The sequence below is a fragment of the Sinocyclocheilus anshuiensis genome, unplaced genomic scaffold (assembly GCF_001515605.1).
Source record: "Sinocyclocheilus anshuiensis isolate Anshui unplaced genomic scaffold, SAMN03320099.WGS_v1.1 scaffold162, whole genome shotgun sequence".
NCBI lineage: Eukaryota > Metazoa > Chordata > Actinopteri > Cypriniformes > Cyprinidae > Sinocyclocheilus > Sinocyclocheilus anshuiensis.
In genome coordinates, this window is record NW_015542351.1 from 1016019 (window position 1) to 1040771 (window position 24753).

At 35.2% G+C, this 24753-nt stretch overlaps 1 protein-coding gene across 1 annotated transcript; it reads right to left on the reverse strand.

Moving 5' to 3' along the window:
• Positions 1-650: 650 nt before the first annotated feature.
• On the reverse strand, positions 651-20760 carry LOC107691512 (fibronectin type III domain-containing protein 5-like). Its single transcript, XM_016490134.1, has 5 exons — positions 20518-20760; positions 11305-11420; positions 6303-6501; positions 2384-2473; positions 651-1173 (listed from the first exon to the last, which is right to left on the reverse strand). Exons 1-5 carry the CDS (start codon positions 20594-20596, stop codon positions 1034-1036), a joined length of 624 nt encoding a protein of 207 aa, XP_016345620.1. The 5' UTR covers positions 20597-20760; the 3' UTR covers positions 651-1033.
• Between the last annotated feature and the right edge of the window lie 3993 nt (positions 20761-24753).

Sequence of the window (24753 nt, forward strand, 5' to 3'; positions counted from 1 at the left end):
TGTAAAATGGTTTATAGAAATATTATAACATCTGTTTTCTATGTGAATACATTATAAAATGAAATTTATTACTGTGACACAAAGCTGTATTTTCAGCATCATAACTCCAGTCTTCAGTGGCATATGATCCTTCAGAAATCATTATAATATGCAGATTTGCTGCTCAATAAACATTTCTGATTATTATCAATGATAAAAACAGTTTTGCTGCTTCATGTTTTTGTGAAAACCGTGATTTTTTTTTTCAGGGTTCTTTAATAACTGTCTGTCACATTTGATCAGAGTATTAATTTATATATAAAAAAAAAATCTTACTGACCCCAATTTTTTAAAATCTTATTATACTATATATATATATATATATATAGAGAGAGAAAGAGAGAGAGAGAAAGAGATTTTTTTAATTTGTTGTAATATTTTGAGTTTTCATTTTTGTTTTTTCAGTTTTCATTCAGTTTAAAAATGTTTGTACTCTGTTTTTGTTATTTCATTATTAAATGTTTAAAAATATATATGTGTCTATATAGTTTTTATTAATTTTTACGTTTATTTTAGTTTTAGGGAAATGTTACTTTGGCAACTATGTATGTGTATGTATGTATATATATATATATATGTATTAAAAAATGGGTATAAAGAGAAACAAAACAAACAAACAAAGATAGTACATATTAGACTGAATAGAGTCTGGGTGTTAAGCAGTCCAGGCTTTCAGAAGTTTAATATTTTGGTTTGGCAGTTTAGAACAAATCTGAACTACAATGAGGAATATCAATACAGTGCTGCCTTGCAAGTACTGTTATTAAATTAATTCATATGTCCCATGTTTGTAACCGTAACATCCTATCAATAGTCAGTTAAATAAATTGTATTAGAAAAGAAAACAATAAAACATGTTTAAAAACTACCAAACAACAAAAGATCAAACTTCATGTGATATTTTTGTATTTTCAATTCTGTCAAGCAAGCACACAAACAAGTGAACATACCTGTCCTGAGGCTAAAGCCTATTATTGCCGACGGGAAGGCGGAATTAGACCTTGCTGCGCAGTAGTCCCCCCGTAGGGTGCTCTGGGGTACTGCACTCTGACGAGTTCTTGGCTTTGTCCTTGTTATTGTTGGGCTCATTGTCTTTGATGATGTCATACTGGCGGCAGAACAGAGCTATCACACCTGTGCACAAACAGGCATGAGGAAGTGAGAGAGAACAATGATTCAGAGAGTTGAAGACTGGATGGCAGAGTCGCATTGATGGATGGAACCTTCTCGAAAAAATGTAATGATGGATTGCACCATGATTCTTCCCCAAATAATAACATGCCAATTATAGCTGGACTAGAACAGGATGATGAGCTGTGCAGCGGCCTTGAGTGTACGTTGTGCTAGTACTGTCCTGTTTGATGATTTATTCTCTAGACTTCTCAGAGATTTGATGTGGATTATAAAAAGATAAAGGACTTTAAGACCCAATTATAACATTAGAAACACTCTCGTCTTTTCTCTGATCTACAAGAAAAGAAGGGTTTATGACCACAGAGTCTACAGATCTTGAAAACTTTATATGTAAAACTTGATGACATTTTTATCAAATCCCTATGTACCATCATTTGCATAATGTACACACAAAGAGTTAGAAATGTCATAAAAGTTGCAGAATGTGAATGAATGAAATGAGATTTGAAATGTATTTTTCACTCAGAAATTGCTTGTAAGTTTCACAATGACACTGCAACAATTGCAAAGAAATGGCAAGTAGCACATTAAACGTGATTAAATTTTGAAGTCGAAACACTGAAATAGTATTTAATTTTTTTATTTACAACTATATACAGTATATCAAATATGTTCAAATATCAAATATATTCAAAAATGAATAAACTTTATTCTAAAATTTTAAAGCAGTTGCAAAAATTTTACAAGAAGTTTTCTGTTGTGGAAATGTTGTATTCTATAGTATGGTATGAAATGTTTTACTGTTTACTATTTGAAACAATACTATTTGTTAACAATATGCAAATAATTAAAATGTACTTTTTGTGTTGTGGAAATGTTACTTTTTATTTATAGCTTTTTTTAAATATTTGTAATTTATATATTTATTAAACTTTATAAATAAACTTTATTATAAAACTTTTTAAAAGCTATTAACGTTTTTTGCTTTAGAAATGTTGTATTCTATAGCATTGATTCTATGACCTTCATATTCTGTGATTCATTTTGATCTGTTGATCAAAGTGTGAACACAAGAAATCACACTCAATCTGACATTTTCAAATGCAGGTGTCTTTCAAATGTTGAAATGCATTTGTGTGAATGTAGCCAATGTGTCAACAGTAAGACGATTCTCACCGGGAAACTGCTTGGTCGCTGGTCACATTCTTACCTGCCCACATGACGAGAACCACCACGATGATAATGAGCTCTCCAGCCCTGAGCTGGGCGGCCTGGCCAACCTCCTCCATGGTCACTTCATCTGTGTGAATTCAGACAATCACAGTTCATTCGCATATTTTCAAAGCCAAAAACATGCACAGCTCTGCAGTTATCAAAGCTCAGGCATCGTGACAACATGCAAACCACAGTAGAATTATTCAAGGAATTAATTACAATGTCTAATTAATTCTTTAATTAGCCTCAAGAGAATATAAAGCCTAAAGCAAACATTCTTCTCTGGCTCAGATATGACCAAACCTTCATACTTCTTGTCAAAAATCACTGGCTGCTTCCAGCCAAACCAAAGTGGAAGCTCATCAGAAGCCATAGAGGATCACTTCAGGGTTGAGCTCTCCTCTCACTTGGACGAGACCTCAGGGGTCACTTTCTTGTCCGGAGATTGAATGCTTCCAGTAATTAAGGCCTTGTTAGTTCAAAGAAACTGTACGCTGCGCTCTGCTCCGTGTTCACTGATTAACCGCAGAGGGAAAAGCAAAGTTCTTCAACGAAGGAGCAAAAGCGCAGTGTTTCTCTTTGTGCGCCTCTTCATTCTCTGAAGAAAACGTCGATACCCTTCAGGTGAAACTGAAATGTTATTGGACGTCTGAGGCGTTCGAGTACAGGGGAAAAGTTGGAGCATTTTTCAGCTCACCATCGACATCAATACATGTCATGAGTCCAGTAAGAAAACCAACATGAAGCCATCCTGAAGCGATGGAGAGGGGAGGCCCGCAGAGAGAAAGATTAACTGTCTGTGTTTATTAGCCACTCTGCTATTTAGTGAAGTGTAATGGTGCTCGCTTGATTAATTAGAGTGTAACGTGAGCACTAATGCCTGATGATTAAACTGTTTTTTTTTTGTAAAGGCTACTGCTATCTAACTGACACGCATGTCAGCTAAGAGTTAGCCATCCGTAAACCACTCTCTGCTGCGCCCAAGCACATTTCTACCACTGATGCATCACAAATGACAATAGTGCAGAGTTCATTTTTATATGCAGTGTGTTCCAAAACTTGTGAAAATGCTTCTATTACATTGTGAAAAAATATGCATTATATTGTCAGAATAACTATTTGATTCTTTTTTTTTTAATTATAATTATTATTTTAAAATTGTGTTTAGTATGTTGCTGAAATAATGTAAGCAAGAACTTCTGACTTAGAAAGAGTTCAGAATATGAAATGTGTTATACTAATTTTACACTTTTTCTTTGTTTAAAATGGTTCAAAATAGTAAAATGTGGTTCAGGGTTCACATTAGATTTAGTTTTTTTGGGCTCACTGTATGTTATATTATAATGTTTAAAAGTATTTTAATATAATATTGTAATATTGTATTTTAGCTATGTAAACCTACGAAATGCTGTTTAGTAGTTGATCAATAGGCATTTTTGTTAAAAATAAATAAATACCAAAACTAATATCTAGAGAACAAGGCAACTATTTTGTTATACACTAGCATTCAAAAGTTTGGGTTTTTTAAAGAAATTAATACTTTTATTCATTTAGGATGCATTAAATTGATCAAAAGTGACAGTAAAGGTATCTATAATATTTTTAAAAATCCATTTCAAATTAAATGGTGTTCTTTTGAACTTTCTGTTTATCTTTTAAAAAAGAAGCATTACGGTATTATAAATATTATGCAGCACAACTGTTTTCAACATTAATGATAATAATCAGCATATTAAAATTAGTTTTGAGTTGTAGAGCATGTTTCAGCATCATTACTCTATGTGACACTGTAGAGTAATGATGCTGAAAATTCAGCTTTGACATCACAGTAATAAATTACATTTTACAATATTTTCGAATAGAAAACAGTTATTGTATATTGGAATAATATTTAGCAATAATACCGTTTTACTGTATTTTTGTATCAAATAAATGCAGCATTTGTGAGAAAAAGATACTTCTTTTAAAAACATTTACAGAATCTTACTGACCTCAAACTTTTGAAACAAAGTGCTGACAAATGATATGTGCACTACATTTATAATTTATTTTTCACATTTAATTTTTTTTTGTGAGTAACATTCCTTCAAACTAAATCATGGTTCACTGTTTTTCAAAAACATGGATGTGAGGGATGAAGAGGTATCATCATTTGACATTTCACTGATGTCTGAGGTTACACCTCAGTGAAAACTCCTGCCTGACTCTAACCTGCACAACTGAGGATTTGACACAAAATGTCATCAGTACGGTCCAGTGCCAAAGACTGATGCTCACCCATAAAAGGGCAAGCGTTTCAGGAACATAAGCCTCCCTAGCAGATGTTTGTCCAAGTAAGTAGGTCATCGAAATGGATTATACAACAGAAAAATTGACTGTATTGTGTGTTGCTCTAGATAAGACAAGCTTCTAGTAACCGAAAAATTAATGGGAAAATTCACAAAAGTGAACACTTCATGGCCTGAATTATGACACAACACCATTTTTAGAGCGGTTGTATAACCACCTCCCTGCTGTGTGATTTGACTGTTTCAAACAAATCTATTTGTTTAACTGTACAAATGTTGAACCATGAATGTCTTTTATCAGTATTGTATCTCTGCATATAATAAGCCCCAGAATCTCAATTTAACATGCCTGATTCATCTTCAAATCATAATTCTGTCATAATTTCCTCACTCACGTCGTTCTAAAAGTGTATGACTTTTTCTTGTAATATAAAGAGACATTTTGTTTTATAAAATAGGCCTACTAGGTATATGCACTTGCAATAAATGGATTTTGGGGATTTCAAGCTTCAGAAAGCACCATAAGAGTCATAAATGGAGCCCATATATTTGTAATCTATTAATCATTCAGACCAGTTTTGTGAGCTTGGTCCATCTATTCATTGAAAGATCTCACTTCATAGAATAATCTGTTTGTGAGTCAGACATAGCAACTTCGTCATTGAATATCACACACAGAACTACAGCTGAAGTCAAAAATTTCAGTCAATAATGCAATAAATTTCATCTCGGTACTCAGTGTCTGTACTCCTTATTCCAGCACTTCTCATGTTATTTCCCCCTTAGCGTGAATCGCTTTGTTTCATTCCCTATTTGTAAGTCACTTTAGATAAAAGCATCTGCTAAATGTGTAAATGTAAGCTTCAGTCTATTCAGAACACAAAGCTATCGTATGGCTTCAGAAGATTTGGAATATAGTACACAAGGCATATACACTCATTTTATGATACTGTTATGGAGCTTGACAGCCCCGGCCCTCATTCACTGTCATTAAACTGTAAACTGATATTCCCCAAAATTCCCTGCATGACTCTCCACGTTTGAAAGTATATGTTTCTTAATAGTTTTTGTTATCAGTTATGTACATTTGGGTTTTATGTTACATCTTCTGTTGTTTAATGAATGTTTATTGCATTATTTTTAGTGCTGTGTGTTACCATGCTGGTGTTTTGTGTTTGCGTGAATGTGTTTGTGTGAATGCACCTTCTATAAGAATATAATATTAGTATATATTTATATACTATAAGTATATACTCTGTGCACCTTCTATAAGTATATATATACAGTATATATATATATATAGATATATATATATATATTAGTATATACTTCAGTTTGTGGAAAAGCTACTTGCGATTAACTTTTTTTTGCGATTCTTCCTGTGGCTTTCTCTTTTGTCCAAAATTATTTTGTAAAAGCTACGAAATATTTTTTTTTTTACAGTGAAGATATAATGTCAAAATTACATTGTAAATATGCTAAATAAAGTTGCAATTGCAGGATATGAATTGCAGAGTTTCCAAAATGGTACTATTTCAAATAATTTCCAGAACTATTATGGCATTTTGTACTATTATGTCAAAAAAAAATCATGATTTTGGTAGTAGTTTGTTAGTGCTGGCTTACCTGGGCTTTTGGAGGCCAGTTTCTCTGACTCTTTGGGAGTGCGGAACAGAACAGGTTCACTTAGGGGGCTGGTGCCGCTCATGCTAATGGACTGCACATGGACAATGTATTCTGTGTCCTCCTCCAAGTCCCACAATGCACATGAACGAGTGGTGGTGTTCACTTCCTGGATGAATCGCAGCATACGAACATCCTTTTTCTATAAACATCAAAATTAATAAAAATTTGACCTCGAGAGTGCTAATAATCTAAGGAGACGTGGTTGATACCACAAGCATTAAAGTCAATGTGAAATCAATATTTATCCTATTTACTATTCTTATACATGTTCCTAGTCTAGTTGTGAACAATTCATCAGTGTATGTTAATCTAAAGAAAAAAAACAGTCATTGCAATACTTATAATAATCAGAAGGTAATATGCTAACTTTCCTATTTGGTTGACATTACCCTTCTTTTTCCACTTCTTTTTCTCTCCCTTCCAATATCCAATGATCCATTTTTATCCATTTATTTTTATATTTTATTTATTTATTTATTTTTGGAAGATAAAATGGGTAATTATCACCATTTAACAAATAAATTTGAAAGCTCTTATTTTAATCTTTAATTTTGCCAATACTGCAAATGATCAGATTTCTATTTTTGCTTGTTATTTAAATCTCTCATTTATTATTCAAATCAATTCCAGAACATAATCACTTTTATGTTCTATGTGTTTAATAACTTCAAATAAATATATTGCCAATGACAAATGTTACCCCCATGAAACCCGATATAACAAATATCTTATGAATCTTTAGATATTGTTTCTCTATCATTTCTCTCTCTGCTCTGTTTGTGCATGTATGTGCATGCATCAAAAAAAATGAGAGAAAAGAGAAATAGTTCATAATCACATGTAATAATACAGCTAATGTTCTACCCACTTCAAAGCAGGGTTATAAAAGTTAACAAAATCTAAAACTAAAACCATACAAATGACAAATGGCTTTTTTTGAAATAAAATAAAAAATAGCTGAAATAAATCTCATTTTCATTTTGCTGTTCATCACAGCACAGAGACAGCGCTCATTAAGATAATAAATTATATTCACTTTAATTCTGATTCTGGCAAAATATCAGTGCTGGTATTACTAGATCTTAGTGCTGTGTTTGACACTGTCGATCATAACATACTTCTAGAGAGACTGGAAAACTGGGTCAGGCTTTCTGGGATGGTTCTCAGGTGGTTCAGGTCATAATTAGAAGGGAGAGGTTATTATGTGATTATAAGAGAGCATAAGTCTAAGTGGACATCCATGACATGCGGAGTCCCACAAGGCTCAATTCTTGCACCGCTCTTGTTTAGCCTGTAAATGCTCCCACTAAGTCAAATAATGAGAAAGAACCAAATTGCTTATCACAGCTATGCTGATGATACCCAGATTTACCTAGCCTTATCTCCAAATGACTACAGCCCCATTGACTCCCTCTGCCAATGCATTGATGAAATTAACAGTTGGATGTGCCAGAACTTCCTTCAGTTAAACAAGGAAAAAACTGAAGTCATTGCATTTGGAAACAAAAGCCCTATTCGCACGGGATTAGTATTATCTGGGGACCTTGTGTGATTTTGAAATTACCCCCCCCCACATCTGAATTTCGTGTGGTGGTCTGTGAACGTTTGTTAATCTAATGAATAATTGATTTGTTAAATCAAATGAAAAATGGTGTGTCTGATTGGTCCAGACGCTACACTGATGATACCCAGATTTACCTAGCCTTATCTCCATATGACTACAGCCCCATTGACTCCCTCTGCCAATGCACTGATGAAATTAACAGTTGGATTTGGCAGAACTTTATTCAGTTAAACAAGGAGAACACTGAAGTCATTACATTTGGAAACAAAGACGAAGTTCTCAAGGTGAATGCATACCTTGACTCTAGGGGTCTAACAACTAAAAATCAAGTCAGGAATCTTGGTGTTTTATGTATAATCATTTTCTATTTTTAACTGTTTTAAATTCATTTTAAATCAATTTTAAATCATTTTAAATTCCTTGTTTAATTGTTGTGAATATTTTTTATGATTATTTTACTTCCTTTTATGTAAAGCACTTTGAATTACCATTGTGTATGAAAAGTGCTATATAAATAAACGTGCCTTGCCTTGCCTAGTATAACTTAATGTACTAAAAGGATTAAAACTAAAACTGAAATAAAAAATAATAAAAACGACACAAAATTACAAAAACAATAAATTTACTAAAACTTTAAAATTAAAATGGAAAATACAAAAGAATCAAATTTAAAATATCAATCTCAATTATGCTAAACATTGTTTCAAATTAATTTTCATGTTCAATAAATTGTAAAAACACCAGTTAAAAATAAACATTTTGGACTGACTTTCATGTAAGTATTTTTATGTAAGTATTCTCTCTACACAGTATCAGTATCAAAAGTATTAGTACTTCAAGATCCACGCATCCTTACCTCTTTCACTCAAATACATATTCTTATAAAAGTAAAATAAGTTTCACAGGCTATTTAATGTTGAATTTAATAATGTCCTGAAAAACGTCTGATTCACCAATGACCTGCATTTAAATTAGTCATTGCCAGATAAGTTTTACAGTGTGCACTAATAAACAGTGCTATCAGCACAATTCATTCTTAGTGAATTCCCATAGTTATGATAAGTGGCCTGAGAAATTCACAAGGAGATAAACAGTTAACAAACAAACACATTCATGCACACTGCAGAAACTCTGTCTCGCTCAGTTTGGTGACAAGCTGTAATGGCTTTGTACTCCAGCAGATGGTCACTGCAGTCCTTATTACGGAGGTCTCCACAGTGACTGCTTTCCTCAAATCTGCTTACACACACACACACAAACTAATGCATGCATGCATAAAACATTTACAGAAAGCTCAAGGCCACCTAAAACCTAAAATACATGTGCCCTTGAAGAGAAAGTAGACAAGAGTCTACATCGACACATAATCAACATGCTTAATGCTTACTTCCTCCATGATATTGTCTCATTAAACTTGAGTTATGAGGTGATTTTGCCGTGTTTTGCACATGTAAGGACTCGAAATTGACCATAAACTGGTTCAATACCTGCTGGGTGATGGCAAACCCAATGACTGGGTCTCCCTCCAGAATTTCCCATGTCACTATCGCTGAGTTCCCCTCCAGTGCTTTGATGGTCACATTGAGCGGAGCAGATAAACTGTCTGAGGATGACAAATATAACAGACAGAAAGGGATAAAAGGCACTGATGTGACATGCTACAAGACCTTTCACGCAGTCTCAATATTCATGATAAAAAAAATAAAACCATTAAAACTGCAGAAAATGTGCTTGCCTGTGTCTTGCATGCACTCTCTACATATCTTCAAAGTTCATTCTTGCTTATTTTTAATAATGAAACAAACAAAAAAAGATTTTTCATTGTTGAAATTATTCTTCTTTTGTAACTCTTCACTGTGTATGATAACAACTGAATTTCCTTAGTCTACTGCTGAAAACAACATATAAAAGCACTCAGAAAGATGTCACATTTTGTCACATTTTACCTGTTACTTTTAGCTTTACTGGAAGCAGAATGGACCAGTTAAAGTCATTTATTGCAACTGAATAACCATTTTATTCAACCATTTATCAGAAAAAGCAAGGAGTAAAATCACTGTCCAGTTGATAAACAGTATATATAAAAGATAAAAAATAATATGTATATAATGTATCTTTATATAATGTATAGAGAGAGAGAGATCAGAAATATTTGAAACAAGCTGGTTGGCCTCTGCTTATTCTGCAGCCAAATAGATTGCTTGCTCAGCATTTAAACAGTCTGGTTCCGTGTTCGCTGTAAGCTGGTCCTAACGTTGCATATCTTCCTCTGAAACCCTCCACCTCCACCAGCACCACCTGTCTAGATAGTTATGCAGCAGCAGAATATATTACATGCTCACTGAAGCGAGTCTATCGACAGCATCAAGTCCAAACTTTCTCTGCTGCAGCAGTGTGCGTAGTAGATCTAGTCCGCCGAGAACAAATACATAAACATTGTCATATCCATTACATTCTAAAATTGTTCTAAGAGTTGTCATGATTACAAAATTATAAGTTTTTTTTCTATATGCTTGAACACAATAGCCTACCATACACAAGCTAATTGCCTATATAAAGTAATAAAAAAATAATTCATAGTTATGCAGAATGTACACATATACTGAAGTGAAATTACAATTCTTATTTGATATTATCCTTACAACTTATTTCCAGTTCATATATTGGTAAAGTGTTTCTGCATGGTCACTCGAATTCACAAGGCTTAGGACACCCAAGCACAACTACATATTTATATCATCTATAGTATCTTCTTATTAAGATACTCTCATGCATGTTTTTAAATTATGAATTATACACAATTATTTTCACCCCAAATGGTTCATTCTGTCTTCTCTATTTTGACATTCTCTAACTCTTTTTCTAATGCCGAAATGAACAATGCGGTCTGGCTGATGGAAATGCCCTGATGCTTAGCTCCACGTTTGCTCTAGATCAATATTTCCACTGCTCTTGACTTTTATTTACTGTGTGGGAGCTCTCAGATTGTTATCTGAACCAGCCTCTTTGTCTTTGATGGTCATCAAACAAAGAAAATGGCCTGGCACAGCCTAGAGTACACAAAGCCAGTCGCCGTTTGGCCACTGGGCATTTTTTTCATGAATTAAATGGCTGCAGTCCTTATTACGGAGGTCTCCACAGAGACTGCTTTCCTCAAATCTGGTTACACACACACACACACAAGCTCAAGGCCACCTAAAATATCAACAGCATGTGCCCTTGAAGAGAAAGTAGACAAGAGTCTACATCGACACATAATCAACATGCTTACACAAGCATTCCTCCATGATATTGTCTCATTAAACTTGAGTTATGAGGTGATTTTGCCGTGTTTTGCACATGTAAGGACTCGAAATTGACCATAAACTGGTTCAATACCTGCTGGGTGATGGCAAACCCAATGACTGGGTCTCCCTCCAGAATTTCCCATGTCACTATCGCTGAGTTCCCCTCCAGTGCTTTGATGGTCACATTGAGCGGAGCAGATAAACTGTCTGAGGATGACAAATATAACAGACAGAAAGGGATAAAAGGCACTGATGTGACATGCTACAAGACCTTTCACGCAGTCTCAATATTCATGATAAAAAAAATAAAACCATTAAAACTGCAGAAAATGTGCTTGCCTGTGTCTTGCATGCACTCTCTACATATCTTCAAAGTTCATTCTTGCTTATTTTTAATAATGAAACAAACAAAAAAAGATTTTTCATTGTTGAAATTATTCTTCTTTTGTAACTCTTCACTGTGTATGATAACAACTGAATTTCCTTAGTCTACTGCTGAAAACAACATATAAAAGCACTCAGAAAGATGTCACATTTTGTCACATTTTACCTGTTACTTTTAGCTTTACTGGAAGCAGAATGGACCAGTTAAAGTCATTTATTGCAACTGAATAACCATTTTATTCAACCATTTATCAGAAAAAGCAAGGAGTAAAATCACTGTCCAGTTGATAAACAGTATATATAAAAGATAAAAAATAATATGTATATAATGTATCTTTATATAATGTATAGAGAGAGAGAGATCAGAAATATTTGAAACAAGCTGGTTGGCCTCTGCTTATTCTGCAGCCAAATAGATTGCTTGCTCAGCATTTAAACAGTCTGGTTCCGTGTTCGCTGTAAGCTGGTCCTAACGTTGCATATCTTCCTCTGAAACCCTCCACCTCCACCAGCACCACCTGTCTAGATAGTTATGCAGCAGCAGAATATATTACATGCTCACTGAAGCGAGTCTATCGACAGCATCAAGTCCAAACTTTCTCTGCTGCAGCAGTGTGCGTAGTAGATCTAGTCCGCCGAGAACAAATACATAAACATTGTCATATCCATTACATTCTAAAATTGTTCTAAGAGTTGTCATGATTACAAAATTATAAGTTTTTTTTCTATATGCTTGAACACAATAGCCTACCATACACAAGCTAATTGCCTATATAAGATGTCACATTTTGTCACATTTTACTTGTTACTTTTAGCTTTACTGGAAGCAGAATGGACCAGTTAAAGTCATTTATTACAACTGAATAACCATTTTATTCAACCATTTATCAGAAAAAGCAAGGAGTAAAATCACTGTCCAGTTGATAAACAGTATATATAAAAGATAAAAAATAATATGTATATAATGTATCTTTATATAATGTATAGAGAGAGAGAGATCAGAAATATTTGAAACAAGCTGGTTGGCCTCTGCTTATTCTGCAGCCAAATAGATTGCTTGCTCAGCATTTAAACAGTCTGGTTCCGTGTTCGCTGTAAGCTGGTCCTAACGTTGCATATCTTCCTCTGAAACCCTCCACCTCCACCAGCACCACCTGTCTAGATAGTTATGCAGCAGCAGAATATATTACATGCTCACTGAAGCGAGTCTATCGACAGCATCAAGTCCAAACTTTCTCTGCTGCAGCAGTGTGCGTAGTAGATCTAGTCCGCCGAGAACAAATACATAAACATTGTCATATCCATTACATTCTAAAATTGTTCTAAGAGTTGTCATGATTACAAAATTATAAGTTTTTTTTCTATATGCTTGAACACAATAGCCTACCATACACAAGCTAATTGCCTATATAAAGTAATAAAAAAATAATTCATAGTTATGCAGAATGTACACATATACTGAAGTGAAATTACAATTCTTATTTGATATTATCCTTACAACTTATTTCCAGTTCATATATTGGTAAAGTGTTTCTACATGGTCACTCGAATTCACAAGGCTTAGGACACCCAAGCACAACTACATATTTATATCATCTATAGTATCTTCTTATTAAGATACTCTCATGCATGTTTTTAAATTATGAATTATACACAATTATTTTCACCCCAAATGGTTCATTCTGTCTTCTCTATTTTGACATTCTCTAACTCTTTTTCTAATGCCGAAATGAACAATGCGGTCTGGCTGATGGAAATGCCCTGATGCTTAGCTCCACGTTTGCTCTAGATCAATATTTCCACTGCTCTTGACTTTTATTTACTGTGTGGGAGCTCTCAGATTGTTATCTGAACCAGCCTCTTTGTCTTTGATGGTCATCAAACAAAGAAAATGGCCTGGCACAGCCTAGAGTACACAAAGCCAGTCGCCGTTTGGCCACTGGGCATTTTTTTCATGAATTAAATGGAAATGTTTTGCAGCGAAGACATCAGAAGTTGTGTCATCCCTTGTCAGAATGATAATATGCCGTTACATAAATCAGTGCATGAAGATCTAATCATCAGTAATGTTTGTTGACTACAGAGTGAAATGGTTGTCTGCTTAACGTCATCCATCACAATGTAACAAATTCACACCCTGCAGATGGGAAATAATGTATTTAAAGGGGATGACAGACACAGAAAGCCAGTCATCCCTGAGGACACAATATGTCTCCCACTGGGCAGGATGTGTTTGGAACAGTCATACATTACACTTTAAATAGGGGAGTAATGTAACATGCATTCAGAAACATGCCTCAGTAGTTTTTTGATGCTTCGCATCCCAGAATTCCTGGTTCATGAAATCTTGCTGTGCAAAAGGTTAGTTTGCCCCAAAATGTAAATTCTGTCATCATTTACTCACCCTCATGTTGTTTTGAACCGCTTGAACCCCTTCTCCATATAGAACACAAAACGAGAGAAAAAAAGTGTTTTTCCGTACAATGAAAGCATACCATCACCAAAGCAAAATGAATGCACTGTGTGCTATATTTCACATCTTTGCCATGTTGTTATTGTAAACTAAAACTATTAAAAAGTGTTTTTGTTAATTGAAATAAAAGATAGCTGAAAACTTTAACTGAAAAAAAAGAAAAGAAAAAAGAAACGCTGTTTGGCAACAAATTGAAATTAGAAAAATGTGTTTAAGTACTAAAATTACTAAAACTAAAGTAGAACTGAAAACAAAATTAAATGAAAGCTAAATAGAAATTAAATTAATAAAAATGACAAAAGCATATAACAAAATTACTCAAATTTAAACAAATTTAAAATGAAAAACCAAATCAAATAAAAACATGAATAAATCCTATAATAGTACAGTATATAAATAATACCTTGTTTATTTGAAGCAGACAATAACTTTGTGTAAGGAACAAACCAAAATTGAAATAATTTACAATGACTGATTACAACACAGCAATGAATACGCTGAAGTGCGAATGAGATTTGAGAGCTATTTTGGAAAATACAATTTTCAGCAGATAACTTGATTTTCGGTGTCTTCCTCACATAAAACTATTGTTTGACTTCAGAAGACCCTTAAGATACTGCACAAGTCATATTTTTACTTTTATGTACTTTAATAGGGTCTTATGGCCAGCTCTTGGTGACTGTATGCTTTCATTGTATGGAAAAGAGCAGCATGAACATTCTGCTAAACTACTTCTTTTGGTTTCCATGGAAGAAAATCATAAGGATTTGGGACGGCATTAGGATCCATTTTACGGGGTGAACAATTCCTTTAAATATGAAATCTTTGTTTGAATTTTTCTTATTCTAGTTTAAAGCTACTATAATCAAGCCACTTGTACACATTTGTACAAACAGTTTGCCTTTTATTTGGATATTTTCTAAAAGAGTTCAACACCAGGGCTTCACCTAATGCTCACTGGCGATGCCTTTCAACTTAAATTACCCTCTTAAAAACGAGTAAGGTCAAGCTGCCTCAAACACATTTGTTACCACCACTGAAGAGTTGAGGTTTCAGACATGATGTTAACACATACAGTACATTAATGTAACCTTAGGATGGGCTGAAGACGTTCATTCAGTCTTTCTGGATCCCATCAGTTGGTAATGGCTCCACTCATGAGATTCATGTTCTATAGGTCCTTGGCTTGCAGCCAGACACCAAACCTAAAGTGTATTAGTCTGTCTGCAGAGACAAACGTGATTTGAATGTATGGACTCTCAGGGCATTCAATCTCACCATGAGCACTGCTTAGGAATACTGTCTCTTGGAAAAGTTCATGCGATTTGTTTTTCAAACTGTCAAACTGACTCACAGTCACATTTGCCAGTCACCCTTGTGGGAGGCATGAGCGTTCTGGTTCCTATGTGTCTGAGAGGTGTGCAGTCAGGTTGGCAGCGGCAGTCCGGTGATCCTCGTTACCTAGTCCTGCAGCCGTGATTTAGGGAGCCCAGGTTATGAGGTGAATCTTCTGGCTCGGCTTGACTGCGTCCGCGGTCCCTGGACATGGCCCTCGTAAATATGTAGCTTAGCACTGCGGTCCCACAGAAAGCCTTGGAGGGATATTTATTGGTGTAAATTTTGGTCAGGAGCTGAGGCTCTGTCACATTGTAAAGAGTAACCTGAAGCTCATTTGATGGGGAGAGGTTGTGCCATTTTGTTTCAGAGTAAATGCAATATTTTTTGAGTAGAGAAATATATTTAGTGTGTGTTTGTAAGAGGCTGATTTAACAACATTGCATTGCCAAAACATACTAAAAACAGGCAAATTATACATGTCCCATCATTAAAGGTGAAGTATGTAACTTCTCATAACATTTCTTCTTATTATAAATGTTAAAAACACTTAAGTTGCTTAATATTTTTGTGGATACTGTGATACATTTTTTTAGGCTAGAAAGTTGAATATAAAGTTTAAAACTACAGCATTTATTTAAAATTGAAATCTTTTGTAACAATGTAAACGTTTTTACTCTGACTCTGAATGCATATTTGCTGAAGAGATTTTAATTCAGAACGTTTCCCAAAAATCTGCCAAAATTCAGCTGATGTTGTTTATCTGTGTGTATGTGTTCAGATGTGACTTTGGGAACAACATTTCCAAAAGTGAACTACATCTGACAAACCTCAGTTTGAGGAAATTCAGAGATGTCTTTGGAGAATCAATCAAAATACTGTTTTTCAAATATAATTTACATTTGGGGTTAGAATTAGTCTGTTGTAATATAATTAGCTTTATAGAAAAACAATACGTCTACCGTTTGTCCTCATTTAGATTTAGTTGAGCAAATGTTTGTGTTAGTCAGGTTTTGTTGGGGACCAAAATGAATGTTAAAACCTGGATCTATCTACATTTTGGAGACCAGTCCATGAGGGGGAAAACAATCATTAATCATGTCTTAATGGAAATCTAAAAACACAGAAAGGTCTCTGTGAGAGTTAGGGAATAGAAAATCATTAGTTCAGCATAAAAAATAATAGAAGTCAAAGAAATATCCTCACCGTGAGAGGAAAAAATGTGAAAAAATGAGGGAAACTAGCAGCTTAGACCAATGTTCCATTATTTCCTTGACCTGCGAGATTATTTCTTACTGTAGAGTAATTTAGCAAAGCTCCCTTATGGGGAGGAAAAACTGAGCCTCTGATTAACACTTCAGTGATGTCAGAATGCAGTTTTTCCTGAAGTCTGTAAGTGGTTTCACAGCTCAAACTGACCTCTAGACTGAGAATATTACACCCTTGAGATTCAAATCCCAGTCTCTGATCCAGAGACCCATGGCCTGCCTTCAGCTCAGAGGAAGTGATGCAAACAGCTTCCCTCCAGCATCTAATAACATCTTAGCTTGGACCTGACCTGACAGTATTGTGTGTGAGAGTAATATCAGCCAGTGAGTATCCACCATCATAAAGTCTGTGTTTAATTAGGGCTTTTAATTCAACTCGCTAATTTTGTGTGAATAATTATAAAAAGTAAAATTAGTGACTAAAAATTAAGACATTTAATCAAACCCTATATGACCCCCACACACACACACACACACACACAAATCCTTAATAAGACATTCTCTTACTGTATGAATAATTCATGCAATTTGCATATGGCAGATTTTACAGAATTGCATTGCTCTTTTGAGAATATATATTCCAGTCAAATGTTTAGAATAAATGCTTAATGTATTTGAAAGAAGTCTGTTATGGTCACCAAGACTGCATTTATTTATATACAGTACAGTAAAAAGTAATACATTACTATTGGGAAAATGTAAAATAACGGTTTGCTAAAAAAAAAGGGAAAAAAAGAAATGAATACTTTTATTCAGTAAGGACGCTGTAGCCAAAAGTGACAGTTAAGAGGTTTATAATGTTGCCAAATATTTCTATTTCAAATCAATGCTGTTCATTTGAACTTTCTATTTATCAAAAATATTTTTTTTATTACTTTTTTAAACATTGATAATAATAAGACCCATTACTAATAATTGAGTACCAATCCGCATATTAAAATTATTTTTGAAGGCTCATGTGACACTGAAGACTGGAGTAATGATGTTGAAAATTCAGCTTTACCGGCACAGTAATAAATTACATTTCAACATATATTAAAATATAAAACAGTTATTTGAATTGTCACAATATTACTGTTTTTACTGTATTTTTGATGGAAGGAATACAGCCTGGTTGAGCATAAGAGATAAAGACATTAAAACGATCAATATATATTGGCCCTTTGTCTCGTTTATTAGTTTCATAATCTTTGATCATTCAGCAAATATCAGAGAGTGAAACTGTAAAATGCATTAACCACTGCACCACAGTTCCAAACGTCTGAGCAAATCAGGCTTCATGTGCCTCACCAAACTACATTTATACACATATGACATAAAATATATTGATGTCTCTTTTTGCATGTCTATTTAAGTATTGTCAGCCTTAATTTGGAAGATTTTATCAGTTAAATATTAACTTATGTGATTAATTCAACAATTTTATGCAATTAACAGTTTTACTGACTGGCATCCCTAATGCATCAAAAACAAAATCTCAGCCTGATAAACCGATAGATTTGCTCTAATATGCAATGCACAGGAGCGATTTGCCCCACTAAACAACATCAGACTCATAAAATATTCACAGTGTCCTCCCGTAGCTTTGATGAGATGCCTGACACTATCAGATGAAACAAACATGTGAGAGCTTGGAGCGAGGAACTCAGCGTTGCACACTCTGCCTTTCATCACAGGCGTCATAACAAAACACACCAGGCCTGTAATAAGACCAAACCCAGCATACCGCCTCTTAAAGTTGATCAGTTATTCTCTGACAAGTTTGTTTCACCTGCTTCCTCTGTTGCTTCTGTGTATTAGACAGGGTGTTCGAAACGGTGTTCTTTTCATAATGGTGAGGAAATCCTCTCTTCATTAATATTCCTCCGTCCTGCATCACTGCCAGAGCCTCACTGTAAAGACGTATGGGCAGAGGCTTTGTCGCCTCTCTAGACCACATAAAAGAGAAAAGCTGAGTGAAAAAGGTTCGGTGTGCTTTGTTTGGGTGTATTGTCAGCCGTGGATGTCTACTACAGTTAATCTGTACATAATGTAACACATTAACAGCCACTACACCGTAATCACGAAGCACACGCTGCGCTCTTATTTCCACAAACAGACGGGTGTTTACACTTCACAAATGTCTTGACAGATATATGGCATGGCCATATCATTTCACAGCAAACTTTATGATACACTTCTATTTTTACATTATTATAGCAGTATATCATTTTCAGATTGCCAAACAGGTGTTGCTGATGTGAAATAGTAGACCGTTTTAGCAGACTGCCCTCCTTCACCAAACAACTGTAATACAATGAAATCACAGGTGACTTCCTCTAGTAAGCCTTACATTTAAGTCCTGTAGGTTTCTCGATGGCTGTTATTACCGATGCACCAATATATAATATAATAGTGGTGCATATTTGGTGTTACAGATTCACATATACGCTGAAAAAAGGTAACATAAAAATCATAATATCTAAATTGAATTGCTTTATTCAAGACAAAAATATCAATATAAATACATTTATACCACCAACACTACATTAAATGGGTTAAATCAGGTAGAAATAGCCTAGCACTTTAAAATAACAATTGCAGGTTACCATTTCTGCATTGTAGCAAGCAGCACAACATTAGCAAATTACTGCCGATATATTTCACTTTTTTCTAAATAATTTTTTACGTGATGCACTCATTTTCATGCCACTACAAACAGAAATAAAACTTAAAGCACACATACAGTATGAGGACCAAACTGCTGAAAACTTGCTCATTATTATGAATATTCACATTTGTCATTGCGTTCATGCACCCTAATGCGTTGTAATGCTTTTGTTTCAGTGCTTTCTGTTAAAACTGGCACTGGTTTTAATTTAAAAAAGATGAATGTGCATTAACTGTGGTAGTCATTAGTTTGCCGTGCAAATTATTTGCACTGTATTTTCCATATCTAAGCTTTTTATATTGATAAATTGAGTTATAAAGCACTTTACAAAAGTAAATTATTATAGTAATTTCTTTCCAAGCTGTGTAATTAATTATCGGTATTTTAAAACAAGATAACAGAAAAGACTGAACAATCGGGGGAAAAAATGATATTGCCAACAACCTAACATTGTTATCTGCATATACATCTCTGTATCAATGAAACCAGGTAATATTTTTAGGTTTGCAAAAGAATAAAATAATAAAATGCCATTATTCTCGGGATATATCCAGGCCAGAGAAAAAGCATCGATTTTAAATGATATATTGCTTTGAAAGGTTTAATTAATGGAGAAAGACAAACGCAAACACGATTGAAGGAGATTGATTTGTGACGTTGACAATTAAAGTAATCATTATTCTGCTGTAGTTATTTAGCTGTTCTAGTTATCAGATCGGTTCCCATTTAACAAATGAATTCAGTACCCTACTATAAATGTGTCTGCGTCCAGACACATTAACCAAAATCCCAATGCCCTAAAATGCGATCTATTGTGCATTCAGACTGTCATTTCTGTTTGGCGACCAGGTTTGATGTGAACAGAATCAATTAGGATCACATGAATTGTTCACAGCATTTACATGCAATCTGAATGAACACCCACGAGCGTCTAGTGCTTCCCAATGGAGGGCTGAACAGGTAGTAGCGCATCATTTATTCATCTCATACCCGCAACCTGTCTGTTCTCTGCCAATGTGAACATATCAGAATGCATTGCACTATGCATATTATTTCTAGTTGCAATTCTGTTCATGCATGCAAAAATAGTGTAAAGGGTTTCATGTCTCTTTCTATATCGTGTGCAAAAGACCAATAATGGCCATATATAATAATGACATTCCTTACAAAATGAGTACAATCACGCAAACTTACCGGCATTAACCGAGGACACGGAAATATAAGCCCAAAACAACAATAACAGCGCAGCGCACGAGCCTTTAATTCCCCACATCCTTCAAGGAATTCTTTACATTCTGTTCGGAAGACGTTGAATCCCATTTACTCGCAAAATTTTTTAAACTTATAAGTCGGCTTCTATGTGTTTAACATTCGCGACTGGTTGCCGTCTTTATTCCTGCATCAGTCCAGAAGAGCACTGGATCTAAACTCCGTACTTGCCGCAGAAAGTCGACAGGAGAGGACTGCGTGAGCCCATTGGACGGCAAATGTCACTATTACCAATGGGACATAATGAGTGCTTCCTCCAGGGGGCGCTCGGTGGCTCACTAAGCCGAGTCCTCCATTTCAACGCACTCAAATTTAAGTTGGGTTTCAAGAGCATTTCTAAGCCAAAAAGCATAATAGATTAAATCTATTATTATAACTCTTCGTGTCTGGCGTATAAACTATAATTCAGTTACAGAAATCTTTGTATAAAGGCTAAATAAAAGACTGTTTTCTGTAATCACAAACGCCTGTGATTCGCCCGCACTATCAGCGTTGAGAAAAGTAACAGCCACCACGTGACCACACTGTCCAAGTTCCAGCAGTGGTCTGGACGAGAATCCACACCCGAATAAAGACACCAGGATCTTCATAAAATAAAAAGAACTGGAATTGAAGAATAAGAAAGGCGTGTACTTAGACCGTTAGGGGGTCTAAATAATAACTCTCAAACTGAGGTGTGACCCAAAAACCAAAGGTTGAGGGAGGCTTTAATAGTAGGCCTACTAAACAGTTTTGATGCATATGTTTCAACAGCCTATTCAAAATAATATTTCGCAAGCACAAAAGTTAGATTGCAGAGCGCCTAGCGCAAATACATGCTTAGATACAGTAACTTAAAAATTATAGTACACTGCTTGTGTGCTTTCTGTTAGAATCACATTTTGTAATATAACGTACTTTATTATAGATTTATGTTTAAAAAGTATTTAAGACTGAAAATCTGTGCTACACTGAAAAAAAATAGTAACCTTAAATGTAACGTCTTATGTTTAATAGTTTTATTCAAGCCAAAAATATCGCTAAATCGACTGCATGCTAATTTATACCAACAAAACTAAATTTTATGGGTTAAATTAAACAGGAATAGCTCTTTAAGGTAGCAGGTCACCACGTTTTACATTGGGTGCCAAATGGTAATCTGGGTTACGGCAAGACAAGACCCAACTGATTGCAAGATTTTCCACAGAAATTTCTTTAAATATAAACCCCCTCAGTCATTGTGCAAGTTGCACACTGATCGTAGACAGAGAGATAATGTTAAGCTCCACCTATTTCAGGACTCCCTTTGTCATGGTAATTGCCATTCTACCTGTGTATTACATTTCCATGGTGTAGCCACTACCTGGGACAGCGCAATGAGCTCTGCATGACAGCCTCAGCTTTAGTACGCATCGACGGCTTTCAGTGTACGACATGAGGTACACAACTACAAAGCAGCTCAAAATGCGATGACTAAAGCTAAACGGACGGTTCAGTGACTGCTGCTCTATAGTCATATCCGCTGCAGCCCATTCAGCCTCCGAATGAAATTCAGAGTGAAAGTGCTCGCAGTGTCTTCATCGCTCCCTCTCACCTGTTCCTGCCAGAATGCTTATTGAGGGAAACCACTCTTCCTACATTTGTGGGGGTCTTTCCAGCTCTCTCCTTTCACTCTCGTGCCAAGTGCTGAAAAAATACCCTCTGCATACCAAAAGGAATTGCCACAGGATGACACCACTTTAAATTCACACAATGCACTTTCCATTCACACCGTCTGACACATTTTCATTATTCTAATGCACCTACATTTGGCCTAATGTTGTCAGAATACAAATACAGTGTCTACATTTAGGATATGCTGACATTTACAGTTGCAATGCAGATTTTATTAAGTGTGACACTGGGCCTGTTTACACGTAGTCACTTCTTGACTTTCATATACTGATATAGTTCCATTTGGTGAGTAAAAATGACATATGTGGCCTAAACAACCAACTTCATTTACACAAGTCACGTCTTACATGCATCCCAAACCACCTTCAATGTGATGAATGCTTTCCATTTCAAATGCATCTTGGAGGGCATTTAATCTTGCTTTGTCGGGCAAGTCGGACTTGTAACCCAAAGGTCGCAGGTTTGAGTTTCAGGTCCGGCAGGAATTGTCGGTGGGATTCGATGTGAGACCTCAGAGAGATTAAAATTAAAACTGAAAATATAAAAATAAAAGCTAACTCAAAATATTAATATATACTATAATAGTATACAAATAACACTAAATTAACACCTTACTATCGATAAGTCAGCCCTCAGCGCCTCAGGTCTTACTTTCCAACTATCTGACCTTCCTCTAAAGAACAAGCCCAACGCATTCTGATGTTAACGTCTAGAGAGGAGGACATTTAGAGACAAATGCTACTGTCTGTGTGGGAACTTTTTGTCCATCTTTCTGTTATTCCTGCCCTTGAGACTGGTACAACTCGGGTACAATATGTGGGAAATTCTTCCATCTTTTTGGCAGATGCTGAGTTGTTTCTTTTTTCAGTGTAGGCCTACCGAATAAAATTCTGATGTTTAGCATTATCCTTTGTCTCTCTCTCTCTTTGAATATGTTTATGTGCTTTTATTTGCATGCATGCATTTTAATCAGAGTGGGATTTTGATCTAATGAGATTGTGCTATGGCTGGTTTGGACAGAAACTCATATTTACATGTAAAACATTTATCACTTATCACTTTTGTTTTGTGTGTCACACCGGTGTGGGCCAAATAAGGTTTTATTATTCAGTCTCCACTACTGGTTTGGGTCACTGTGGACCCCTGTGAAATTCAATATAGTTGGATGTGCTGTGCAAATTCATTTTTTAAGCAGTAACACTCTACAGTGTTTCTTCTGCCTACGGCTGCTGTCTAATGATTATTGAGTTCTAGATCAAGAGGAAATAGGTCTTAAATGAAAAAAAAAGAGATCAATCCATAATTAGCATTTTGATCAAACAGTTGTTAAAATCTCTTTTACAATGTTTTACTAAAAATGAATAAATTAGAAAAATCGAATAACACTTGAGGGAATGTGCAAGACTTGCTGAGTTGTGAGAGAAACATGCTTTTTAGTAATCGAATGTCGCCTCAGGCTAGATGTTCTTGTTACGGGAACTCTCAGTAAGAAGTGCAGGAGATGTTGGCTGTTTTCAGCGCCGTCTCATCCAGAACATACAGAGAATGTATGCTGAAAGTAGCCTTTGAGAGACTTTAAGTGAGACTGCCACATTTATGTAATGGCCATATGGCTGCTGGATGCTCAGTGGGATCCTCTGTTTCTCTTACTTAAAGGGAAAGTTCACCTAAAATTATTATTATTTTATGACCCTTGTGGTGTTCCAAACATGTACTTTTTTTCTTTTTGTGAAATACAAAAGGAGAATTATACTGGTTGTTCTTTGTCATGCAATTTAAAAGCATCATTCATGAGAACTACAGCATTTGAACTTCCAAAAGGACACAAAAGCACAATAAATGTATCATCAAAAATTATCCATGATTTGTGCACTATATTTCAAGACTTCTGAAGTCAAATGATAGTTTTACGTGAGGAATGAATACAAACCGGTTTTAAGAACTGAATCAACTTCAAAAGAATGACAATGCTTTTTTCATTCATCCAATTAAAAATATATAGGGTAATGATTCACATCTATATTTTTTAACTTGAGCCAATGAAAAATAAATAACTTGCCCTCCTACAATAAAGCTAAAGTAGGTGATAACAACTAAAATGAAGTAGGTATTTGTTTTTAGCATCTGGACTCCTAGTGTCACGAATCCGGTCCATGAACTTCCGTCTGCTAGCCATCAGAGGTCACCCTTTCCATTTTCATTGACTCTCGCACTACACACTGTTGCATATCATCCCGGACTACATATCCCATCATTCATTGCACTGATTGCGCACAGCACTGATTGCACACAGCTGTTTCACTAATTGCACACAGCACTGACTGCACACAGCTGTTTCATATCACTCACTCACTATTTAACACTCACTCTGATCCCTTCCCGGCGCCGAGTATTGTTTAGCACTTATCAGTTGATAGCTACACTACAGAGCCCTCGTTAGCCTCCTAGCCTAGCCTAGTCTTGCCTGTTTTCTCGGTTTCTGATCTTCGCCTGTTTTCCTGGATTTAC